A 24,521-nucleotide genomic window follows, 5' to 3' on the forward strand; every position below is an offset into this window, starting at 1 on the left:
TGAGTGGTTGCAGAGGACTGCATCGTAACATTTTTTTTTCAATTTCTAACTAAAAACCCCTGAGCTAAGACAAATACTCAATTCAAGACACAGGCTCTGTGGTTTCTGATATCAAAATAGAGTGATTTATTTGAGACACTGAATGACTTCAAAAGTTTGTCTTGGAAACAGGTGACCGCACCCTGGACCAGGGTGTGAGAGAGACAGTAGCTGTCACAGCACTTACTCCATACTGGGCTCCTTAGCATGCCAAGAATGGCCACCGACCCACAGCCCAATTCTCAGTCTGACACAGACAATAATGGCTCTCAGCAAATGAAAAACAATGAACCACCCATTAACTTCCAATAGTGACTTTTAAAAAATGGAGAGAAAAAAAAAAAAGACAGAAATAAATTGGCCCTTTTCTTTCAGCAAAATCGGAAAATTTGCTGAACCCGCCATTACAAAAAGTGCACTTCACGTTTCTCTAGCTGAAGCTGACTGAAAGGGAAAGGGACCAGAATAAAAAGGCAAATCAAAGTGATGCCAAGTTAGTTTGTAGATTCTCTCTTTTACATTAGATCCCAGTATGCAGAGGGAGGCAGACCTACTGCACACCACTGAAGTTTAGCCCCCGCAACACGGGCATTTAAAATCTGACCTAATCTGATCAGTGGGCAGCATTCGGTGCAACTGGACAAGTCCAATCATAGCTGCTCATCTTCTTTTCTTGCTTTTTCTTTTTTTAAATCAACAGCGAGACTTTTGCTTGACCTCCAACTTCTGCTCAAAATGGGCTCTGAATTTTCAGTAGATCAATCAGAGGAAAGTGCCAAAGAGAAACCATGGTAATGCTAATCACAAGCTGTAGTAGGTCTCACAGGTAGGGTTTTGTTGTTCATTCTCTGATGTACTGTTCCACATATAACACCATCTTAAAGCAGCAAACCAAACAGGAAACTGTGATGATTGTTCACTCCCACATTGTTGACTACATAATTCCCTGAATGCTGATAATGAGATGCACCTTTCCTCCTTGGCTTTCAATGATCAATAGAACAGAGCAAAAGTTACTCAACACACCTGTCTCGATGCCATTTGTGACTCACTTGGGGGGGTGGGGCAAAAAAACAAAACTTGATGCACTGGATATGATTGGTCGAGTTGAGAAAGACTGTATTAAAAGAGGTTGTTGAGACATGCACTTCATTTAAAAAGAGGTCTTGTCGTGCATTATCAGCAAAGATGTGACAGCTCTAGCCATTAATGAGCCCCTACAGGATGGCAATAAAGAGTACTGTATATAAACATATATACACAGTATATAAGTCTGTGTATTAATCTAATTTACATATCTTTACATTCTTTAAATTTACATCCAAAAAGGGAGAAAATTCTCTTTGTAAACCACACTTTTCACATCTTGTCCACAAAATGACATTTTCTAATCTCGAGTGAATTGAGCAGGTCATTTTAGGAGATTGAGAATATTTCTTGGCAGGTTTTCCTTTTGTTGACCTGATGTTAAACGTGAACTAAGAACTACCTTGTAGCGGCACATTCAGTTTTGACTTTCAAAAATCCATCTGTGGAAAATAGACAAAAAAAGCAAGAAGTACTCTTGAAACAAACTATTCTCCACTGAGGAGAAGTTAAGCACCCTGTCAACAGACAATACCAGTGCTTCAGTATTGATGTTACTTTTCTCATGTCACCAGTTAGTTCATTTGGACATGAAGTAACATTTGCACAAAGGAATTCTAAAACCACAACCTCTCTTTCATAATTTGTTGCCTTTCACAGCCAAACTTGTGTCTCATTAACACTTTTCTCTTCTGTAAAACTCATCTTTGTGTTTCCAACCCTTATAACCCGATAACAGCTGGACCAGGGGCCCGGAGGGATCACAGCACTTCCTCATTAGAACCCTTTTAAAACACGGATGCTCCCAGGGAGTTGGATTCAGTCCAGTCTTGGGGATCTCTTAACTCATATCCATTGTCTAAAACAGGCGTGTCGTAAAACACACATCAACAGACTGTAAGGTGCACTGAATTCAGTTGGTGTTGGCTCCTCAGAAGCTGCTGCAGTCATCTGGTTTTGCTCCTGTGAGGGTTTTGTTTCAGTCCACCTTAACAGCTCTTCTTGAGCAATGAGAGTGTGTTTGTTGATGTCAGAAGAAGACAATTTGCTGCACGTTCCAGGATACATCATCAAAGTCTCAAGTCAGCTATTTTCGGAGATCAAGAACACATACCTAGGAGGTAAAGCATTAGGTAGCATTAATAATACATTTCAAACGTCGTTTTTTTACTTACTGTTTCAAAGTACTTGAAAATGGTATATGCAAACTACAGAAGACAAATTAAACAGTTACACACACAAAACAAAACATTGTTGGGAATTACTGCTAAGTCATCACGATGGCCGTGGCTTACCGAGCCGTCTGATGCACTGGCACCAACTTTGTCCCCGGTGCTGTTCCAGCATACTTCGAAAATACCACCAGTACCCCTGTAGCTGTGCACCAAGGCTCCAGTCTAAACAGAACAAACAAATAAATTGCCAACTCCATTAACTAAGATTTTGCAGTCACAATATATCTTCTGTCCTGTGCTGTTAGCAACAGTATAAACCCCAGTCTGATGCTTACCGTGGTGTTCCAAATGTGGACACACTTATCGAAGGAGCCGCTGGCCAGGTGTTTGCCATCAGGGCTGAAGGCCACACTGTAGACAGGTTCCTGGTGCTTGGTCAGCGTGTGAATACAAACGCCTCGCTCGACATCCCACAGTCGCACTGTCGAGTCGAAAGAGGCACTGTGGGTGGGGGAAAAGACAAAGAGTGCACAAAGATAATATGAGACCACTGACAAGGATTCATAATCATCTGCTTTTGTAACATGAAAGATGATCTATTTAAAAAAAAAAAAAAAATTCTAGTGCCATAAAAACCCTTCAAAGATTGGTAATGCAGTGAATGAACCACAAAAGCTCATAAACAGAAACAAAGGAAGCAATAACATCATTAGGAGCTACAGATTGATTGTCATCATTTGTGTTTTGTTAGCATCAGAATGTCTGGTCCTAAGCAATTTCACAATGCTGACATGTCAACCGCCAAAATAAAACATCTTGGAAACATTGTTAATCGCTGCTTCGTTAAGGAGGAAAAACTGCACAAAAAGGGTCACACTTTCAACCAGTGAAAATAAATGTGTGAACTATTCAAAAAAAAAAAAAAAAGTGTCAAACACCTGTCATCATAAAACTGCGAGTGTTAAAATAAAATAATGATACAAAAAAGGCTGAGTTCAATTAACACATCATCTTCACAAAGAAGCTACAGATTGTCACCGAAGTATAAAAAGGCAGGGATATCTCCTTTGTGGGTCAAGGAATGAAAGCAAACTCAGAAGAATATAATGCAGGGAGTAAAACTGAAGTCAATTAAAAATGTATTGCAGGCATACTGATCAAGGATAGCATTTACTCAAGATTATGAAGTTCCTTCCAAGTTGTGGTGATAATGGCAGTTTTGTTTCCATTGTGAATTACAGGCAGGTATGATGGGTAGTCAGTAAGGACTGTAAATTCCTGTGGTATTTGAACTAGAACATTTAAACATGCACGCACATCTGGGTCAGGCTGTAAGGCTGTGGGCCACTGACATTTACTAGCACTGGGAGTTTGCCTGGAATATGTTTTTTTTCTGAATGCCAGGCTATGACAAGTGCCCTCTTCCCAAAAATACATATAGACACATGCACACACACATCAACACAGTTTTTTCTGAGCACACAAACTTGGACTTTCCTGTCAAAACTGAGCAATGTGTGTGGTTGCCTTGTATGGTCCTGAATGTGTGCTATGTGTGAGCGATTTCCCACCTGGCGAGCATGATGTTGGAGTTGGGGTTGTTTGTGCCAGGGCCTGTGGGACTCCATTTGATGGTGTAGATCTCTTTATTGTGAGCCTGGAGGTCGTGAACACAGGACTCCTGCTTCATACTCCAAATCTGTGTGTGTGAAAGCAACAGCAACAGGAAAATATAACTGAATACAAGTTACCACTCAGGACGGATTTCTTTAACCATAAGACGACGAGACTAGACTAGACTAGACTGAGGGCTAGTCTTACCTTTAACGTCATGTCATCTGAACAGGATGCAAGCAGCATACCTGATGGGTCCCACTTAATGGCATTAACTTCATTCTGCAAAACACAAAACTCATTAACATGACTGTCAAGGGACTATGCATGGTATGGTGTGAGATAAGGTCAGAAGAGCTGCATGGAAAAAGCTGTTTACTGTGTGGCCCTGGAACGTCTTGAGGGGCCTGTCGCTGCCAAGTCGACATACGTGGATGCACATGTCTGTACTACAGGAGGCAAAGGTGGTGTTGTTCTGCCAGTCGACATCCAGAGCAGGGGCTGGGGAATATTTTAATGCAAAGGTCCACCATCATTAAAGGGTTAGGAGGTTTATGAGCCCACAATATGACCACAACCCAGAAGGAAGCATTTTTGCATCATACTTATTATGTACAATGATAAGCTACATAGTGAACTCGCTTTACCTGAGTGGAAAGGGAACTGCTGCTTGGCTTCTCCTGTGTGTGCATCCCAAATGATTGTCGTCTGGATAATGAAATCGAGCATTTCAAACCACAAATGCAACATTTCTAAATTTATCATTATAGAGAATTTGATATATTTAAAGTTATTTTAATGTACTCTAACACAGGGCTTGAAATTAACACCTGCCTTACCGCCAAATAGGAAGGTAAAAAAAAAAAAAAAAACTAACTAATGCAGCTAGTATCATAGTCATTGGCCCTGGTGTGCATTTGAATTTCTTTCTTCTGCCAGTTTTATTTTCAAAGACTCATCCACAAAATAACCATATCTACGTTTCATGTCACTATAATATTAAATGAACAAAAAACATGTGCATTTAATATAAAACTTATGCAAATTCCATTTTGTTTCATTTAATTTGTTCAGAAATTTGCGGTCGATTAGATCTTGATACATGCTGCAGTGATGCTATGATACAATAATGCGAAATATTAAATAACATATGTAAGATATAGCAAATAATCTTCCTGTCAGTCTCTTGCTTTTATACTGAAAAGGACATTTCCTGATAGCAGTGCACTTTGCATTATAGTTTATGGATACCAGGGAAATGGTATGATAACCAGCCAGAGTGTTACAGATTTACACTCTGGCTGGTTATCCCAAAAAAGTTAATTTCAAGCCCTTGGACTGGTAAAGAAAAAAATAACACAAACAAACAAAAACACACACATGAGGATTATTATTATTAAAAGGACACAAATCCATGCTTGGAGAGTTTTATTAAATACCTTATCTACGCCAGCACTGAGAATAGAGTTCCCCTTCTTGTTCCACTTGAGTGCAAATATGGGCCCTTTGTGCTGCCCCAAGGTGCTTGCCAGATTTCCTAATGGATAAGAGCCATATCCATTATGTTTTTGAGAAGATCTTTCGAAAAATTGTCACAGACGTCAAATGATTCACAATAATGACATAAACCTAATGACCGAGGAAACAACAAAGTGCTTAAATGATGGAGGACGCACCATCCTTTGTCCATATCCTGGCAAATCCATCATATGAGCCAGTTGCCAGGAGAGTCCCGTCGCTCTGTTGAATGGAAAGATAACAAAATTGTTACTTAACCATCCTCAGCGGAACAGTCTGCACATGGTAAAAGTAGAGATGTAGATGTATGATTGAAGACCTACATTCCAGTCTAGTGAGGTGACGTCTTTGTTGCTGGGGACATCCTGGCCACCTTCTCGGATACAGTGGCGCAGCACCAGCTGGGTGGAGTTGGAGTTATTATTCTCATTCAGGTTCCAGATCCTGGCTGTGGAGTCTCCCGAGCTGAACAGAACACCAACGCAGCGGGAGGGGGTCAAAAGATTGTTAGAATATAAGCTGTCAGCGTGGGTTCTTATGAAGCCATTTATCTTTCAAAATAAAAGCCAAAGTATTGTAACAATACAGTATGACTCATCCAGCAATCAGTCTCAGGACAGACAGAGACTCACCCTGAGGCCAGCAGATCGCTGACAGGGTTCCAGGCACATATGAATACTTCAGACTCATGGCCCCGGAGCACTGTGGCTTTACTGGCTGGTATCGCAACATCTACATCCATCTCCATGGGCTCACTGTGGTTATCTGAGAAGAGTCGGTGCACAGACAAATGGATATTTACACATACATATTTATATATGCATCAACACACACATGCACACATACATATGCTCACACTTGTCGGCAACTTAGGAGTATTAATAAACTGCTGATAAATTTATCTCAAATGAATATTAATTTTTACCAAATGTTTAAGGAGGTAAGGACTTGCCTTGAAATAAAAATGAATAATGTGTCTTCCTGGTGTATGCCATTGCTATTTTTATTTATCTTGGTCTGAAAAATTGACCCACTTGGCGTGCACATAATTATCGAAGTATAACGAGAACCCAGTTGCAGTAATGGATGCAATTTTTAAAAATAGGGGAAAGCTTTGTGAGCTTTCATTTAATTTCTACCTTGCAAAATCCTCCCTGTATCATCAGACAGCAAAGCCTTACTTACACCAAACTCTTCCTGTTGCCTTCCACACCTTCTAATTAAATTCCAAGGGGATACACTGACACAAACATCCACGCCTCTTCCCCTTGTCTAGAGCTCCACCTGATGTACATCTCTCTGGTTTCACTCAAAGAAGAAGCTAAACAGCTGTTGATGGTATCACATTCTGTGAAAACCACACAGCATTTTTGTTTCTTTGTGTAAAAACTCTACATACAGATTCATTGGAATAGGAATTACTGCTCGATTACTAGTCAAAACTAAGAGAACTCGGCATTAAGACTCAACATTATAATTTTGCCACTGCCATGATAATTTCAGTTATAAGTAAAGAAACAAATATGGTGACTACTAACAAGAATGAAAATAAGAATCTTTTTATATTTTAATTATTTTATACCTCAATATAAATAAATATTCCTTCCTTATAAGCTGCAAGTCTAGAAATTTATCTGGAAGATAAATCATTTTTATACTTGTCAGCTTTCACAACAGAAGATTGAATTCTTGATAGCCCCTTTCTTTTTACTCTTCTTGATTACTATTTTATCACATAATTACTTCATACAGACTATGAGAGTTCCTTCTGTGAGATAATTGAGACACCCGTGTTTAGGAGATTCAACTTACTCATGTTGTGAGTGCCATTTTCCTCCCCATTAACAGTGGCTTCTCCATTCTTTGGTGCATTAGACTGGTTTCCAGAGGTTGAAGCTGCCATGGCACTGGCCGCCTGCTGCTGGGCTAACTTGTCACGGAAGGCCTGCTGCCGCGTCTGCACCACATCTGGCATCACTGCGTCAATGAGCGACAGCGACTCGATTGGCCGACCGTCGAAGACTGTACCATCCTGTCAGGACAACAGTAGCAAATAAAACACCATGAGGCAATGTGATTTTTAATTAGTGATTTGTCTAGAGTCATGTTTCTCAATAATGATCAATTAAGGGGTGAAGACTAATTGGCATTCATTTGCAAACATTCTTTAGTGTTTCTTCCAGCATAAGGATGAGCAAAAATTTGGAAAGCATTTGCAGTTAACCGGGTGTGTTGTCATAGAAATAAATTTTTTAATTTAGCAATAGAAAACATCTATGGGAGTCAGAAAAAGCAAGTCCCTGCCCTCACCTCATTGATGCTGATTTCTGCCTCCACATACTGAAGCCCTTTCTGCAGGATGGAGATGAGGGCTGCAGGGGGCACTAGTGTTCCATTGATGTTAGACTGGCTGATGTGGCTCTCGATGCCAAAGGTGAATGCTGAGTGGGAGAAACCTGAAAACAAAACACCATTCACATTCATTAACTGTAGAGTGGCAAGCACAAGATGTGCACAAACACAACACAAATATTCAAAGAAAAGTCTTGTCTGATCCAAACAAAGCTATGATTAACTGAATACAATAACTGAATGTAGTATGACATTAGAAAGGCATGCCAATGTCAATGTTGGCCTCTCAGAGCTGCTGGCATCTTGTATTCTGCCAGATGGCTTCACAAGAAGTAAAAAGTAATAACACACAGCAATTTACAATTTCAATCACTGATCGAAATCCTATCAAAGAGTGAATAGCATGTTGACATCTAAGGAGCAGGGCAATATTCTGTGCACTCACATTACATCACTGTAATGTGAGTGCATAAATGGCCAGTTTATTTCCATCCACTACAAGCTAAGAAAAAAAATATCTGATGTAAGCATACAATGTTTGACAATGCATATCATAAAAAAAGCAGCATATTATGTGTATCATTGCATTTAGCAGATATTAGTGGGACAAACCTGATTCTTGGAGGTATCTGTAGACCAAGAAGTTCACTTCGTCACTGGTAATACTCATCTTAGGCCAATGCAATCGAGGAAGTATGTTGGAAGGCTGCGCTCACTCCTGAAAATATAATCAAAAATGGAAGTTAAGATTAACATTTAGGTCTGCAGTCTTGCATATGACACATTCTTAAGCCATTCTAGCAAATGATATGTCTATCACATTCCTATAAAAATAGTTACAAATTCTGCACACTGCACAAATCCGTCTTGGTCCTTCTTGAGTGACACAGTCATGCTAAGTTACTGTATTTTTGATAAACACACACACACACACACACACACACACACACACACACACACACACACACACACACACACACACACACACACACACACACACACACACACACACACACACACACACAGCCCTGACTTCTAGCCTCTCTTAGTATATGCTCACTTTCGTCTTGCCCATTCCTTCAAGATTCCTTGCTTTGACAATGTCAATAACTGGGTCATTTAACCTGTGAATCCATGAATAGTATTGAATTTCAGTATTTCCAGCCACTCTTCTCTTGCTTAATGGGAGTGTCTATATCCATTTGGCTTCCACTGAGAACTGGATGGTGCTTCCCATTAGTGACCCAGCCAACCATCTAGATGGAGAGAGCCCTGATGAAGCAGTAAGGATATTAAATGCCAGTCGACTGCCCATCTAGTGAATTACAGAAGAGACCAAGGGGCTAATTATTCATAGCAGCCTTCCCCTCTGAGTTATTTTCAACAAATAGAGGCATTTAACAGAGCTTATGTTAACATTTAAATTGAGACTGGCTCAAAACTGAGGGGAGCTGAAGGAACAAAAATGCAATTACTTTTTAAATTCCATCAAGTTTTTGTCCTCGGGCTGATGAACAATGCAAGAATACTGTGGAGGTTACAATTTTCCAATGACACATGCGCGCGCACACTTTATCAGAGCAGGGTAAATGGAGCTGAAATGAAATTACTTAACCCTATCCCTAAACCCAGACACATGATGTAAACATACACAAATGCACAGTTAATACAAAAAGCAAGAGAATGGCCTGTAAGCAGTTTAAAGTAAGGAAAAATGCTTTGCAAAAGAAACAAACTGCAACCTGACAATGACTCATGACATAAAAGGTATATAACTATTTCCTGCTCCCCCACTGGGAGATAAAAGGGACAGACATTTGGCTGAGAATAAAAAGAGAAAAAAGGGGGATGGTGTCAGGTATGAAGACTGCATAGCTGTCCAACTTTCATTCCAAACACTGTCTAGGCCCACTCAAGTTTCCCTTTGGTATCATAGCAACAAGAGAGATCGAGCAAAATAGACAGAGAATAGTGTTGTCCCAATTACCAGTGGGCATACAGCCAGAGGGGTTGAACATGTTACTCAACATGAATTATTCACTTTCACCTTGGTATATTCTTTCAGATAGTCAACCTTTATTGTACCACAGCAGACATACTAAGGAATGGAATTAAAACAACCTCTGCAACTGGTGCAGTCACAATGTGATGTTTCATTTATATTTTCTAGCAGAAAAAGAGGTGCTATAAAGTTACACCTGGAGTAAAAGCAATCCTGCAATTACTGCAAAAAATAGAAGCGAATCTCACAGAAATATTACTAAACACAAACAAATACTGGTTTTATCTAACAATTCACATATTCTCATTATCACTTACATCAACAAACAAATCACACTCAAAAGGCTCTTAGCTCCCTTCTTCCAAAAACAAAAACTAAGCATGTCTATTTAGCCATTGTACCCGGCTTTGACCACTGTCACCATGTTTCTCTTTAGCTAATTATCTTAAATATGGGACTAGGAAGGGCTAGCCACATCAAAGCAAGGCAGCCACTGCACCCAAGGCAAATACAGCTACATACCACACAACTGGAAACGTAATTAACAGGCAGCCTAGAGGGGCCCAGGTCCCATCTGTGCAGGGCAGGAGCAGTAATCCCTCTATCAGATGGGCCCATGACCATCCATTATACAACTCCCTGGGTATCCGAACCTTCTTTGAACAAACAATGTGCCGTCTAGGAAACCAGACAACATGCTAACCTCTGACATGGCTATGGTTTATCCACTGAAGTGATAAGTGGAGTCAACATCTGAAGATACGATTCCTCTGAAAAAAGAAAAAGACATCACAAAGGGAAAAAAAAAAAAAAAAAAAAAACCCAGCAGGAACAGTTTACAGTTTACAAAAACATTTTAAAGGAACCGATTAACCACATAGAGGTATGAGATATATACAGTGGACATAACATTGACACTCATAAAACCACACATCCTTGATTGTGGTTATTATTGTTATGTTACACTGAGAAGCGTAGTCTACCCTCATTGATTTAGGGTGGACAACTCACTTTAATACAATTCAAAAGCAACACAAAACAGCTTCCATAATGACCACACACTTGAATGACACCCCTCTGAAACAGTTTCAACAAAAACTGAACATCATATACCATAATATGGATTGAGTTCGAATTAGTTCAAACTAATTACATGCCAGTTCGAATTAAACTCAACTAAGATTTTTTGAAACAGTGACAGCCCTAATGACTTCCCCACACAACAAGTGATCCACGTGGCTTAAGTTGCTGTTGCAATATGAATCTTGCCAAACTGTGTAAAGGTAACAGAAATCCCACAGCCATTAACCGAATATTTGAGCCAGATGAGCCCCCAGCCACAACACCAAACTGAAAGCGTGTTTGTTCTGAACGCTGACGGAGTATTAATACATCTGAGGAATAAAACTGGATTATGTGTTACATGCACCACAAGAACCAAATAAATTCAATCTTATCACTCTTTACTCCCACTGTGTGTTAATTAAACAAGGCCAAGAAGCTTTTTAACATTACATATCTGTCCAAAGCCACAGCTGTAACAGTAAAATGTGTGTCAATTCACAATTAATTTAGAAAAAAAAACTCACATATACCGCAGCACCTCTCATGTACCAACCCATTTTTTTATTTTTTTTTTTTTAATCCAGTTCTGGCCAAAATTCACACTGGATACAAATAAATCTGTTTTATTCCCTCTCTTTTACTCCTCTGAAGTTTTATGTTGAAAGATCCTACCAAATGCACAGGTTTCTCCTCGCATTGTTATAAATTGTCTCTCAACTTGCCTATTAGACAAACAACCTGTCAATCACACATTAATGGCAACATCCGGAAATTAGCTGTTTTTAGGTTAAACAAAACGCTGTCACTATAGACTCATTGTCCAAACGCAGAGATCTAGATGTCACCCTTTAAGTCCAAAACCATCAGTTACTGAAGCATTTCTGAGAGTTAATCAAACATTTCAATAAACATGCATTTAGCTATAATATCTCGACTTATGTTCCTGTTTCTCTAAATGTTTTTGTTTCCTGGTCTCTAAAGCCCCTTTTATACAACCTGTTAAAGGCGGGAATGTTGCGCCTTTATTCCACCTTGCTGTTCTGTATAAAAAAAAGGTACAAACACGGAATGCACACATTGTTATTCCAGCAATAAGATGACAGCGGAGGCAGTCACAGAGCCGGATTGATGTCTGTGTAAAAAAGAGGGAGCTGGCATGGCGGGACAGACGCCCCCCCGGGCTTTTTTTCCTGCTGTTGTGCTACACGTCACGCCTCTGATCCCGGAACACCAGGATGCTATCCAAAAATCACACGGGGGGGGGGCATTGTGCTGGCTCTGTTTAGTTCAGCGTAAAGAAGCAAAGTCGGTATAATGAGGAGTCATCTTAACGGCAACATAGCTGGACCTCTGTTTAAAAAAGGCTTAAGACTGACTTACACTTGAGTGACAATTGTCTGAAAGAATCGCCTACCTAATATTATCCATCTTTGTACTGTTAGCATACATTAACACCTTTTTCCAAGTACAACCAATATACTGTACATTTATAATGGGGTAAACACTACCAAATGCAAACTGATGACTGCAGAAACGACAAGCAATAGATAAGACAGACAAATGAAAACCTTAAATGGTAAAGGATAAGAACCCCTCCTGTGGTCATCAGGCTCATTACGTTTAACTTTGGGATGTTTACTGCTTACTTGCGGCAGTTAATGATGTAAACTACACCACCAGCTTATCAAGCCACCTAAGTGCATTATGGCTTAAGGATGTGGTTGAATTAGAATAATAATAAAAAGCCATCAAAATGTAACACCCAGTTGACACCAGAAACGTTTCAGCTGCTTTCAGTCTCCAGCACTTTTGACCAAAAAAAATTGTTTTTTGTCTTTTTAATCAAATCTGTCTACATGAACAATCTTCCAACTCAAGCTTCACTCACACAATTGCCACCCAAAGCATATACTTGTTTAACTGCATGGCTTGTGAACTGGGCTGTAAGCCCCATCACTTCTGAGTGCACAGAAGTAGTATGGTTGAATGCTTCCAGTACAGAAACTGACACAGAACTGCAGCTATTACCAATGTGCTGCTTTCACTACATGGCTGATTTAGACCAAGTGTACTATTAATATAGGTTCAGAAAAATTTCCATCTATTACACTGCAATTATGTTCAAGTATGCTTTGAAATACCTTAACATAACACACCATACCATATACAGGAAAGGTACCTGAACCCGAAAGCTTTGTAAATTTTAGAAAAAGCTCTCACAACCAATATTAATTTTTTTTAATATGAATAGACATGAGCTTGCTTGTACTTTGAATTTACAAAATCCAACACTGATGCATCTGAACAATGCTGATCCAGTGTTTTACGAACTTTCTTGTTCAGTTCTTTGTATTTTAAACTGTCACAGATGAACATCAACAACAACTGATGATAGCAGTGGAGCATGCATGTTAATTATGGCTATTCAAGTGTATTAGATAAGACCAGATATGATCATTCATTTATAAAATATCTGAGTTGAAGCAAGGCAGTAAATTTCGCAGGTGTGTGCACGCTCCAAGGATTACAGGACAGCACTATGAGACAGTGTACAAATTTGGCCTTGATATCATTTAAAGTTAAAAGAAATGAAATAGTTTCTGAGTTTGGACTTTAAGATACATTAATATTTTGTTGGTAGCAATATCTAAGGATGAATATGGAAGAGAACATGCTTGGAACATGAATTATCATTCGTTGTGAAAAGATTAGAGACCTACTTAACCTTAAGGATTTTACATTGCAGGTAATGTACAATTTAACCTGGTACAATCTACCTTAAAATAGATCTCAAAGACAACACTGACACCATCTCTCTCTATATGTATAAAAAATAGTGTTTGTTATGATTTCAGCTACTCTGGTTAAAATAAACATGCCATTGCAAATAATTCCTTGCACAGTATTCTGAAACAGGCTTGTCATGTGAAATCCTCCATTCATCACTAAAATAAAATAAAAAAGCTTTCTGAACATTAACATTTGAGTGCAGAAGTAATAGAGTACTGAGAACTACACACCCTGCCATCTCCTACACATGTAGGTTTGAAGAGAATGATGTTAAAAACCACCATAGCAGGGACCCCATTTTCTCCTGAACAGTCACCTCTTGACAGATGTGCAAACAAGACCTGGAAACAGCAGCCATTTTCTCTTGAACGGCTCTGTTGAGTAAAACCCGCCTTTGAAGCCTCTGGTTGGGCTGGTCTTGGGGGGGAGGGGAGTAAGAGAGATAGAGTGGGGGAGGGGAATCAGAGAGGGAGATGGTGGAATGGGAGCAGGGTGATAAATAATGATCCCCACGCAGGTAATCACAACAACCATTCGAGCATTATTCTTGCCTCTCTCAATGAGTCACTTAGCGGCAGACAGGTCCGCACACGGTGGGGGATGATAGCCTTCAGTCTCTAAGGGAAACACTTCTCCCACACTTCCTATGGGCGGCAACACTTTAAATGTTTACCAGGAAGGGCCAACTGTGTGCCATGGAGAGCCAACAGTGTGCAGGTTCTCATTCCAACCAAAGACACCACCCACTGACTAACACTCCTTTAAGTAGGAGGGGAAGAACTCATACAAGAAATTATCTGCTGATGTGATCAGCTGGAATGAAAACCTGCAAACTGTTGGCTCTCCATGGCACATGGCTGGCCACCTCTGGAACCACTAGGCCTAACCTACTGGTTCTTCCAGCAGTTAGCGATCAAAGAGGTCATCTGGGTAACTAATTAGCGCAACTACAGGCACTAGTACTGCAAACATGGCCCTATGCTATGATCCTGACACAAACTACCATGGGCCGGATCTTTGATGTACGCCTTATATGAGTGTTAGGTGTGTTTTTTTGTTTCAAGAGTGAATTACACATTAGCAGGTGCCATCATCAATTTATTTCTTCCTTAGGGAATGAATGGGGGATGGTGACAGATAGCGCGGATCACTGAAAGGATTCATCATGATGGATTCTAATCGGGGGCATCAAGACTTAAGATACACCCTCATGCTGAACCCAGTACAATCAAATAAAAATGACAACTCATGACCACTTGCCCATTGGTGTCATTGAATATGCTATTTAATACTCTAAAAGGATATCAGCAGTCTTACATTGTTGAAAGAAGAGAACCCTGGGCTTTTTTCCTATTGATGTGGACAATACATTACATACATAAAGGGAACAAAAAATCCCTATCAATTATATTGATGAGTACATGAATAAAAAGTAAAGAAAACAGTATACACATTGTCAAAGAGTATACAGAGTAAAACTGATTCAATTTTGTTACAGAAAAATCACTGATACAGACAAAAGGATTGATCTCAAGGATTGGTGACCTCGTTTTTTAACTCAGTGATATTTTTGGTCTGAGCAACTAGTAACCAGGCAGTTTTTGAACATATCTTGATCACAGATGTAGCAGTTTAGAGCACATCCAAATGAGCTGATACTGGAATTATCACATCGGACATTTGGGCAGAGACAGACGTCCAATTTTGTCATGCAAGTATGGAGGACTTGATGCATATATCATTAAGACTTTAATATGCCAGTTTTACTTAAAAATATAGCATGATGTAGGAAATAAAACTTATTATTGACCAGGTACTTGTAAAAACAGACCATAATCTTGTTTCGCCAAATAACCTGTTTTTCGTATGTGCATGTAAGCACTAGGGATGTCACGAGTACTGATATTTCGGTACCAAGTCCATACCAAAATTCTGAAAACGTGATGGTACTTGTTTTTCTACAGTACTGTAGGAACCGTAGATCTAGTCGGTACTGAAGATGTGATTCTTCTTCTGAAGACTGCAGCATGATAAGTGTATAATTGTTATAGCCTGACGTGAAACACATGAAAAAGGAAAGACCTATAAGAAAGGCGCACAAAGTAAACACTAACAACATCATGTGGAATGGCAGCGTCAAGTGCTGGTCCAGCAACAGGTCTGCCACAACACACCAAGAGTCATGTATGGAGGTATCTTGTATCTGAGATGGTTTATCCGGGATAAATTCGGAGGAAACACGTAAAACTTATCTAAGCACTTAAAAGACAGGGATCTGGATCTGTAAACAGAATTCATTGTGAGAGAGTTTCAATTGCTAACTTTATATTAACGTGCCATCAAAATGTTCATATCCTGAAATGTTACCGTTATTGTACCAATTGTGATAGCTGACATCTGTGCAGCGTTCACAAAAGGCAAATGTTATCTTGTTTAGGCCAATGTCACGATAGCGCTTAACGTGAGCCAGTTGCTCATAACGTTAGTAGTCTACTGTCCTCTCCGTTTAGTCTGTCGAAATATAAGACTTTTTAAATGAATATTTTCACACGATTGGTCTGTCACCACCTGATAGTACATCTAAACTACTGCCTGCACACTGACACACTGGTGTGTGTGTGTGTGTGTGTGTACTGTGGTACTGAATTTGGAATCAGGGAATTTCACTGGTACTGGTACTGACTATCAAACTTCTGGTATCATGACATTCCTTGTAGGGACACAAACAACTAGTCGCTGTAGGGCATATACTTGTATATGCCTGTGTGGGAGTGGGTGGCAAGTAAATACATCTTGTGGAGGAGATTGTGGGAATAAAAGCATACAGCAGAAAACAGCTTCATGGACATTCTACATGTCATTTGTTACTCCGTACAAATACGCTGACCTTTGCGCTCATATCACTACATGTATGGATAAAAATTTGTACAAGATAGTTTATTGCTGTTTTAATCCATGAAGGACACTGAATGAACAACTGAATGTGTCCTCTCTTACATAATAAAAATCACTGTACAACAAAGACAAGTTTGTAAAATTAGACGGTTTCAAAACTAGGCAAGTGCATACTTCATATATTCATGTTGCATTCTATGATAGGAGCCACAGGTTCCTGTGTGCTGCATCTGAAACTGGGTCTAAATGATCTGTAAATTTGAATCAAAAACAACAACCTGAATAATGAAGTGAACATCTGACAGCCTTTAGCTGTGTTGACATAGTGTAGATGGGAGCATAGTCTCCATCACTGACAGGAACTGAAACTATTACATCTTTATGGGAACATACAGTCTGTCTTAACAAGCTATTATGTAAGCTCAGTTTCACTGACGAAAAAAAGGACTATATAATTCGAGCCATTTTTATTTAGTAGAGTAAATATATATTTCTACATTCATTCAATAGAAAGAAAGAACTAAGTGTCCTTGAGATTGTAAAGTCAAAAATAAAGGCCTCGGCCAGGCATTCTTTTTTCAGCAAGATGAGGATTGCACAAATAAGCTGTAAACACAGCCACAAACCAGTGTGGGCTATACAAGTGTTGCTATGGTGACCAGAAGATCTTGCCTCTCTGTCAACAGCTGCTCATGCCACCCTGTATACCCCCCACTCTCCTTGAGCCTTCCTTCCATCTGACATCAGGGTCAAACAAACAAAGCAGACAAGTGAGCAGAAATACTGATCTTCATTCTAAACCATCCCTTGACTTTTTCTTTACCTAGCATTTACACAGTACAACACTACTACTAAACGCCAAAGATTTCCCTTTGTAGCGTGTGTGTCCTCTAAAACGTGTATATCATACTGAGTAATTGATTGCCCCCACAGAATAAAAGTTTGGAAATGTTCCAAGTTTTTTTATTGTAACTAAACAAAACTCAGTGCACATACCTATTTCATATATAGACAGAAATTTTAAATCTGCATTGTTATTTGAATCATGAAAAATGCACACATAGTTATGTAGTAAAAAATGTAGTACCTGCATCTAATGTAGGTACTACATTTGTCCAAAAATTCTGCCTGTCTTGTGGTACACATTCATGTTCACCACTGGTAGTCTGTGGCATGATGTTCACAAGTTTCAGACTACAAGGGAAAGGAAATTACAAACTATGCAGCAGCTAACTCGAAACTTTCACTGGGATTGTACAGATGGTTGTTTCATTTCCGTAGAAGTGTGCTCAAAGCCACACACAATGCCATAATTCAAGGTTTTCCTGAAAACAGCATACTATTATCACTGGCTGCCTGGCCACAGCTTTAGACAGATAACTCATGAGTTAAATCAGAACAGAACTCCACAAAATAATCTGTGCAATGTTTTCCTTGCCTTCCATAAAGAAACTACTGAATTCAATGCACAAGTGTGGGACTGCCATTAACATCAAATGATGCTTGAAAGGGTGAGGTTGTGCTCTTTGTTGTACAAACAACAAGTTATGGAAACAGTTGTGTAAAATCTGTGAAACTATTAAGATGAAACTTTAAAAAGGTGCTAAATGCAAGTCTTCTCTGCCGCCAAACATGGTTTCTTGTTGGGAGTGGGTGGTGGTAACTTCCGTAGAAGAAAATAAGTGATAGAAATAGAAACAAAACATTACAATATCCAAAACATGTGTCAACATTGGTGTTGCTTGCTACCGCTGGAGACAGCTCTTGGCAAGTAAAGGAATGAAGTTTGATAGTGAGCTCTCACCGTGTCTTCTAGACTGGTAAATAAACAGCTGTTAAATGCCAACGTTAGCCATGTAGCAATAAAGAAACTTACATATATCTCCTTTAAACTTTGCTTACTTTCTCACCGTCATACATCTGGTTAATCACTGAATAAATTTGGGTGTGAATGCTGGATTGCCAGCTTCAGAAAGTTCCAGAAATTGTTGGACGCACCTGACAGTTGGCACACTTCAATGACTTGTACGGGCATGAAAAAGATGAACAGCAGCATTATAAAATCTGGTTCTTTGATGAGAAGGTACAAGCCAGTGTAAATAAGAAGTATGATGAGAAGTTAACTACAACTCCCAGTATGTATATCGGTGATAAACATCCCATCAAAGAGCTAAAAATTTTGTTATGTGTGCTGATATCAGCGGGTGTGAGCTAAACATTGGGTTGTTGAGAAAATCTTTGAACTTTGGTAAAAATTTTACTTATAATTCCATTTAGACACAAAACTGTGAACCATGACAATTTTGACACAATGTGATTTTGTGAGATGGTGAATTAATATATTGAATTATCATCCAGTCCCAAGTCCTTTTCAAACGGTGATGTACAAAGCCAGAGCACTCTAAGATGTGGTATCCATGGGTTTTCCAGCTCTGATACAAATTCATGTTATGATAATATTTTTTAGATGCCGTTCTTTTCCTTTTTTTTCTGAGTACATGCTGTTCTTCACATTTACTTCACTGCTACTCAAAGCAGCTGACAAGATAAGCTTACGTGGCAGAATCAGCAGGGGGTTAAAAGACAGACTAAGTGAAAAAACAATATTCCCTTTAGTAAAGAGTTTCTCGCTCTGGCATGCATGTGCTTGCACAACTTCCTGAACAGTCATCCACCACCATTAACAGTGCCCCCAACACCTTTGTTCTGAAAATCTAGTTAAAAATTACAGACCAACTTCAGAGGCACACTAGAATGATGGCAACATATATCTCATGGAATCTTTTTCTACTCTACTTTTTGTCAATATTAAGGAATTAGATTACCTGTTTGTACTTGACTTACTTTAGGAAAAAATGTTTGTGTTTATTGACTGAGCATAACATGACACAGACAAGACGTTTGCTGAAACCAGTGAACATATTCTATTAAATATAAAAGAGGGAAACTGAATCATTAGCTGTAGAAGGTTCAGACACAGTAGAAAGGGAAACTGATTAGCTGCTGGACACAGAAACGTTTTATGTTTGACACACCTTTAAAGGCATGTGGCTTTGTCCCGATTGTTTTAATTTAAATACAAACAAGGACAGAGTCAAGGCACAATAGACACAAGTTCACACAACAATAAAAAGAGCCACACTAAATCCAAATGTATCCAAATAAATAACTATAGCCTTGAACTAGCCAGTACTTGTATGGGCGTTATTTTGGAGTAACCACTAGTCTGCCAGTTGGCAGACAGCCCATAAACGCTGCATGTCTCTTTTGGAGGGAGAGAATGGCTCACCTCCCCCCATGGCCTATCATAATAAATACTGCTACAGAAATATTTGGACAGCCCAATACAGAGCTTTGCAGCACCACAAGGCTGACATGGGCTTTTTCAGGGACTTCCTTGCCCTACTTACGAGCAGGGGATACATTTCTGTTTTGAACACACAGTCTAACACAACGTACCTTGGATTTGCTCGTCTTTTCTGTGCCTCAGTTCACGGAGTCCACAATAGTCACATTTGAATGACTTATCAAAAATCAATTCAGAGCAAATGAAGATTGAGTACAAGCCACCAGATGAATGAATTCTAATTCTTCATATATTATAGGGCATTCAATTTTTTTCCAGAGCTGAGACCACATACAACACTGAAACCCTGAAACTACAGACAATACGTTTCTTCTCAAATCCTGTCACTGAACAAGAGGCAGGCAAACAATATCCTGTGGGCCAACATTCATTCATTTATGCCCACTGAGGACTCAGTACAAAGTAACTGTGTCCATCTACTGAAACACCAAATCAAAAGACAGACAATAAAAGCCTCAAAGAACAAAATGTTAATGTCATAGTCTATGATGCATTGAGAAAACTTATAGGTACTCACTCTGTAAAAATTTCCAAAGCTATCAATGAGAGGTAGCAATGACTTTAGACACTGACAATAACATATTTAGAAACCAATAAATGGAAACTGTTGTTGTCTGACACATGTAATTAAGGCATAATAAAACTCCCATTGTTCTTTTAATAGGCAGCTCTAAAACTGTTTTTGTAACGACTGCAATTAGGGTTCACTGCCAGGCCTCACCTCTAGTGACAAAACTGGTGAACATGCAGGTAAGGTGAGGCAATATGGTTGAAATCAATATCACAATGTTAACACCTTATATGTCATTTCGATCCAAATATTTATGTGAAAATAGGGAAAATAAAAGCAAATCACTTAAAATCAAACACGTGTTTAGTGTAATCCACTGTGTTCCATTTTTATACATTACATCAAACAAAAATCCTTAACCGTGCAAAACGAAAAAGTCAGTAACTCATTTACCTATGTTTAATCTACAGTTACGGTCGGTTTATACATTTGTGTGGGATCAACGCAGTGCATACTTAAGTGGCCGACGCCATTGTGAGCATTTAAACTTGTGTGCTGGTCTGTCTGCGTTGCTCCGCAAGTACACCGCCAAAACGCTAGTTGGCAGTGGGTTTCTATGCAACTGTGCTGAGTTTCTGTGTTTACTTACAACAATGCCGACTGAAACTGAGCGGATCATGTTGGAGTTTGAGCTAATAGATAATAACAAGCAAATGAATCACAATTGTTGTGGTCTGTGTGCCGCATAGTGTACTTACATTTCTAGGGAGGTGCACGTCAGGCTGCGGTGTAGGGTATGCGCCTACACCATAGTCTACGCCCTACCTATGGCATCTATTCTATGCAGTATAAACTGGCCTTAAATCTACAGAATTCAAATTACTGTTCGAATGTGGGAAAGAACATTAAATACGCCACTGGTAAAGATCTGTTCAAATGATAAATTCACATTATATTTGAACAAATAATGTTAACCCAAAAGGTCCACTCAGTAAATTAAAGATTTAACCAAATGCTAAAGTTTTAAATATATGGCTAGGGGCTCTTATCCCCCAAATGCCTTGTGGTCTCAGTGAACTAGTTTGTCTCTTCATTAACGCAAAGTGGATTAAACTAGAAAGCTGTGCTGAACAATCAATCATGACACCAAAATGCACCAAAATGCCTGAGAAGCAATGTGTGCAAGCATTTTGGATTCCAAGCCATAGATGTAAAAATAGTGGACAAAGGTAAGATCATTTTTGGACTCTGTAAAATGGTACTGCTTTACAGTAACATTAATAAGATAACAAATCTGAAGCCATCTGTTAAATTACAGCATCAACAATGAAACCAAGCAGAACATCAATTGGACAATGTAATTTAAGATGAGGCTACATGGCTTGTGTTCAGATTTGTTGGTGCAATTTCCGTGTTTACTATTTGTTCTACCTTTAAAAAAGTGATGGCCCTATTACATAATCATATCGTAACGAAACATTTCCATTGAAAGACACCCATACAAGTTAGTATGTCCTTTCCTTATATGTAAATCCAATGAAAACAACAATTGTGGTACCTCTGTGGTGATGACGTTAGTGACAGTAGTAGGTTTCATCTAGTTTATATCCAACTACTTACTATTTAGAAAATAAATAAAAAATAAAAAAAAATGTAGCAGCAGTAACCAAAATGTTAAATCAAGTCCAGCCAGTATCTTCTCACTAGAGGTTCTCGCCGATGCAGCTTCTTTGTTGAAATGCCTCCATCTAATTTCAGTAGCTAAACATCACTGACTGATGTTGTGAACAAACAACATACAATAACAGCCACTAGGTCAACAAGAAAACGAGGACATCACCTTAGCATTAATTATTCGGGCCACTAAAGTAGAATCAGGTTAAGACAGCATTCAAACAGCCGTGTGTTTTAGCTGTTATTTTCATCTGAATCACTCTCATGTCTGGCTTTAACAGAAATAATGAACACTTTGATGCTCAGAGGCCAGCGAGAGATCTCAACTGTGTCTCTACATGCTGTATCCCATTATTCCATGAACTACAGAGAATGGCCAGGTTTACTAAATGGAAAATTAGAAGAATTTATAGGTCGCACGACATTTCTTAATCTCTTCATAAGAGTAAACGGTTCTAAGGGTTATATGGACATGTGGAATCACAGTGTCCTCAAGCTTCATAGGTTTCACAGGTTTCTTTTGATATATTGGTGCTTCTGTTCTGCTTTCAGACAGTTACACAGTCAGGTAACAGCTCAACATTGTAGTTATAAACTAACATTAACTGTCCCTTGACTACTGGTGGCTATGTCTAGTACAGTTGAATGTCTTTCCCCTCCCCCACTCATGCGCTTCCTAAGTCTGCAAGGGAATATAAATATGTATCATTTATATTTCAGCTTCAACAAAATGACTTAAACTGCACTGGTGCAACTTAATATGGTGGAAGTTTTCTATTGTGATATCAAGGGCAAAGTAGATATCTTAAATTGTTCACCAAAATGGGACAATCCTCAACCTGTAAAACTTAGTGTATTTTGTAAAGTAGTCCACAGCTCACATACCAAGGTTTGATTTGAGTGTGAAAAAAAAAAAAAAAAAAAAAACAGCATGAGAAAAGTAGGTTGTTTGAATAAGTAGTGAGAGAAAATTAAAAGACACAGGCAGGAATTTCAACACACGTGTGAGTCAATGGACGACTAAGCTATGCCGGCAACCTCCTAATCAACGCCATAATCACCAGTTTCGGAAAGTCATTATCCTCTTCGCATTAAACCCACACACAAACACAGAAGCAGACTGAGTGCGGTGCAACCTAAACCATGCCACTCGACTTTTTACTTGGCTTACCTTTTATTGTGAGAGTGAACTCGTGGTGTCCGCCGCCACCTCTTCCTCTTCCACAAGGAGAACCTCCAACTTCAGTAAGCTAGCAACGACTTTCCTCCCATTTTGCTTATCGTCATATTTCAAGTTCCGACCGCTGCCGTATGACTCACTGTCGGCTTATTCGGTGTGCTAACGAAGCGTACTCGCCCAGACACACTGACAACTGGCGGTAAAGTTGAAAAAAAAAAAAAAAAAAAAAAAAAAAACAGTTTCTTTGGCTGAGGCTGCAGGCTACTCTATGGAGTTTCACCGTCCACTGAGAACAGGGACGTTAAGAGACAGCAGCAGCAGGCGCTGATCGGCAGCGGGAGAGAGACGTAGACAGAGAATAGGAGGAGGGGTGGTGGTGGGGGGGTGACCTTAAACCTGAATATTGAAAACATGAAAACACAACACTGCATACGTTTATTAATTAATTCACTATCAACTGTATATCTTGTGTATCTCTGTGCCCTCATTAGGTAGATTACATCGCCAAAATATCAGTTGGCAAACATCAATCCACCTTTACAGGGGGGAGTACATCTTACACGAAGAGATCAACGTATGCCGTCCTTCAAAGACCGTTTCAACGGTTGTGTACCGTTACCACTGTGGTGTGGTAATATAGCTTAAAAGCCTACCTAAAATGGAGACGAGCATGGCTCAGATTTGCCCCACACTACACATTTTGGTCGCACAATTTTTTTTACCGTTAAATTAGCACACGCTCAGGGGAAAGAAAAAAAAAAGCCTCCCTAAAGTGTATTATTACTTTGATATATTTGCTTTAGTGTAAGCGGTGAGCCGAGTCTCACACGCTACAGTCTCGCGTGTTGCCTATCTGGCCCCTGAACCACTTCCCCTCCCCCACGCGCCACTATTTTTCGCCTGCCCGGTCACACGGCGGTTGATTAATTCTCCTTTCGCCTTGCTCAGTCATTCAGATTTGGAAAGTAAATAACAAGTTGACATCATTACGGCTCTACACTTGTGTGACACATTCCTTCGGTTACCGTACACACGGCAATATTTGCGCGACACGTATTCCGCGCTTAGACCGCAACTGCTCCCGCTTCCGTTGCGATGCATTGTATTGTTTATAAGAATGTGGACATATAATGTTGCATCCAGAAAATCCATTAAAGATATTGAGGTGATGTCTTCTGTATAATTTCCTGGAACTGGGGGGGGGGGTAACCAAATTAATATATTATGAATAATCTATATTCTTTCCAAGAGGA

At 39.4% G+C, this 24,521-nt stretch overlaps 1 protein-coding gene across 2 annotated transcripts; it reads right to left on the reverse strand.

Annotated features, from left to right (window-relative positions):
- Positions 1–102: 102 nt before the first annotated feature.
- On the reverse strand, positions 103–23,466 carry tbl1x (transducin beta like 1 X-linked). Of its 2 annotated transcripts, none has more exons than XM_040147919.1 (15): positions 23,260–23,466; positions 8,397–8,502; positions 7,743–7,888; positions 7,245–7,464; positions 6,065–6,197; positions 5,756–5,897; positions 5,591–5,654; positions 5,354–5,451; positions 4,562–4,622; positions 4,294–4,415; positions 4,122–4,196; positions 3,872–3,999; positions 2,636–2,801; positions 2,421–2,522; positions 103–2,239 (listed from the first exon to the last, which is right to left on the reverse strand). In XM_040147919.1, the coding sequence occupies exons 2-15, from the start codon at positions 8,452–8,454 to the stop codon at positions 2,213–2,215; spliced, it is 1,542 nt and encodes a 513-aa protein (XP_040003853.1). In that variant the 5' UTR covers positions 8,455–8,502; positions 23,260–23,466; the 3' UTR covers positions 103–2,212. The 2 variants fall into 2 exon arrangements, with proteins under 2 accessions (XP_040003853.1, XP_040003854.1); XM_040147920.1 differs by lacking the exon at positions 23,260–23,466 and adding an exon at positions 23,150–23,252.
- Positions 23,467–24,521: the final 1,055 nt, after the last annotated feature.

Source organism: Xiphias gladius, chromosome 16 (assembly GCF_016859285.1).
Source record: "Xiphias gladius isolate SHS-SW01 ecotype Sanya breed wild chromosome 16, ASM1685928v1, whole genome shotgun sequence".
Lineage (NCBI taxonomy): Eukaryota > Metazoa > Chordata > Actinopteri > Istiophoriformes > Xiphiidae > Xiphias > Xiphias gladius.

Excerpts from the sequence above, each read along its gene's own strand:
- tbl1x (XM_040147919.1), bottom strand. The coding sequence starts at position 8,454 with ATGAGTATTACCAGTGACGAAGTGAACTTCTTGGTCTACAGATACCTC. Across the intron at positions 2,523-2,635 it reads TCCACATTTGGAACACCACG|ACTGGAGCCTTGGTGCACAG; the intron begins GTAAGCATCAGA and ends TGTTCTGTTTAG. Across the intron at positions 2,240-2,420 it reads CCAGTGCATCAGACGGCTCG|GTATGTGTTCTTGATCTCCG; the intron begins GTAAGCCACGGC and ends TTTACCTCCTAG.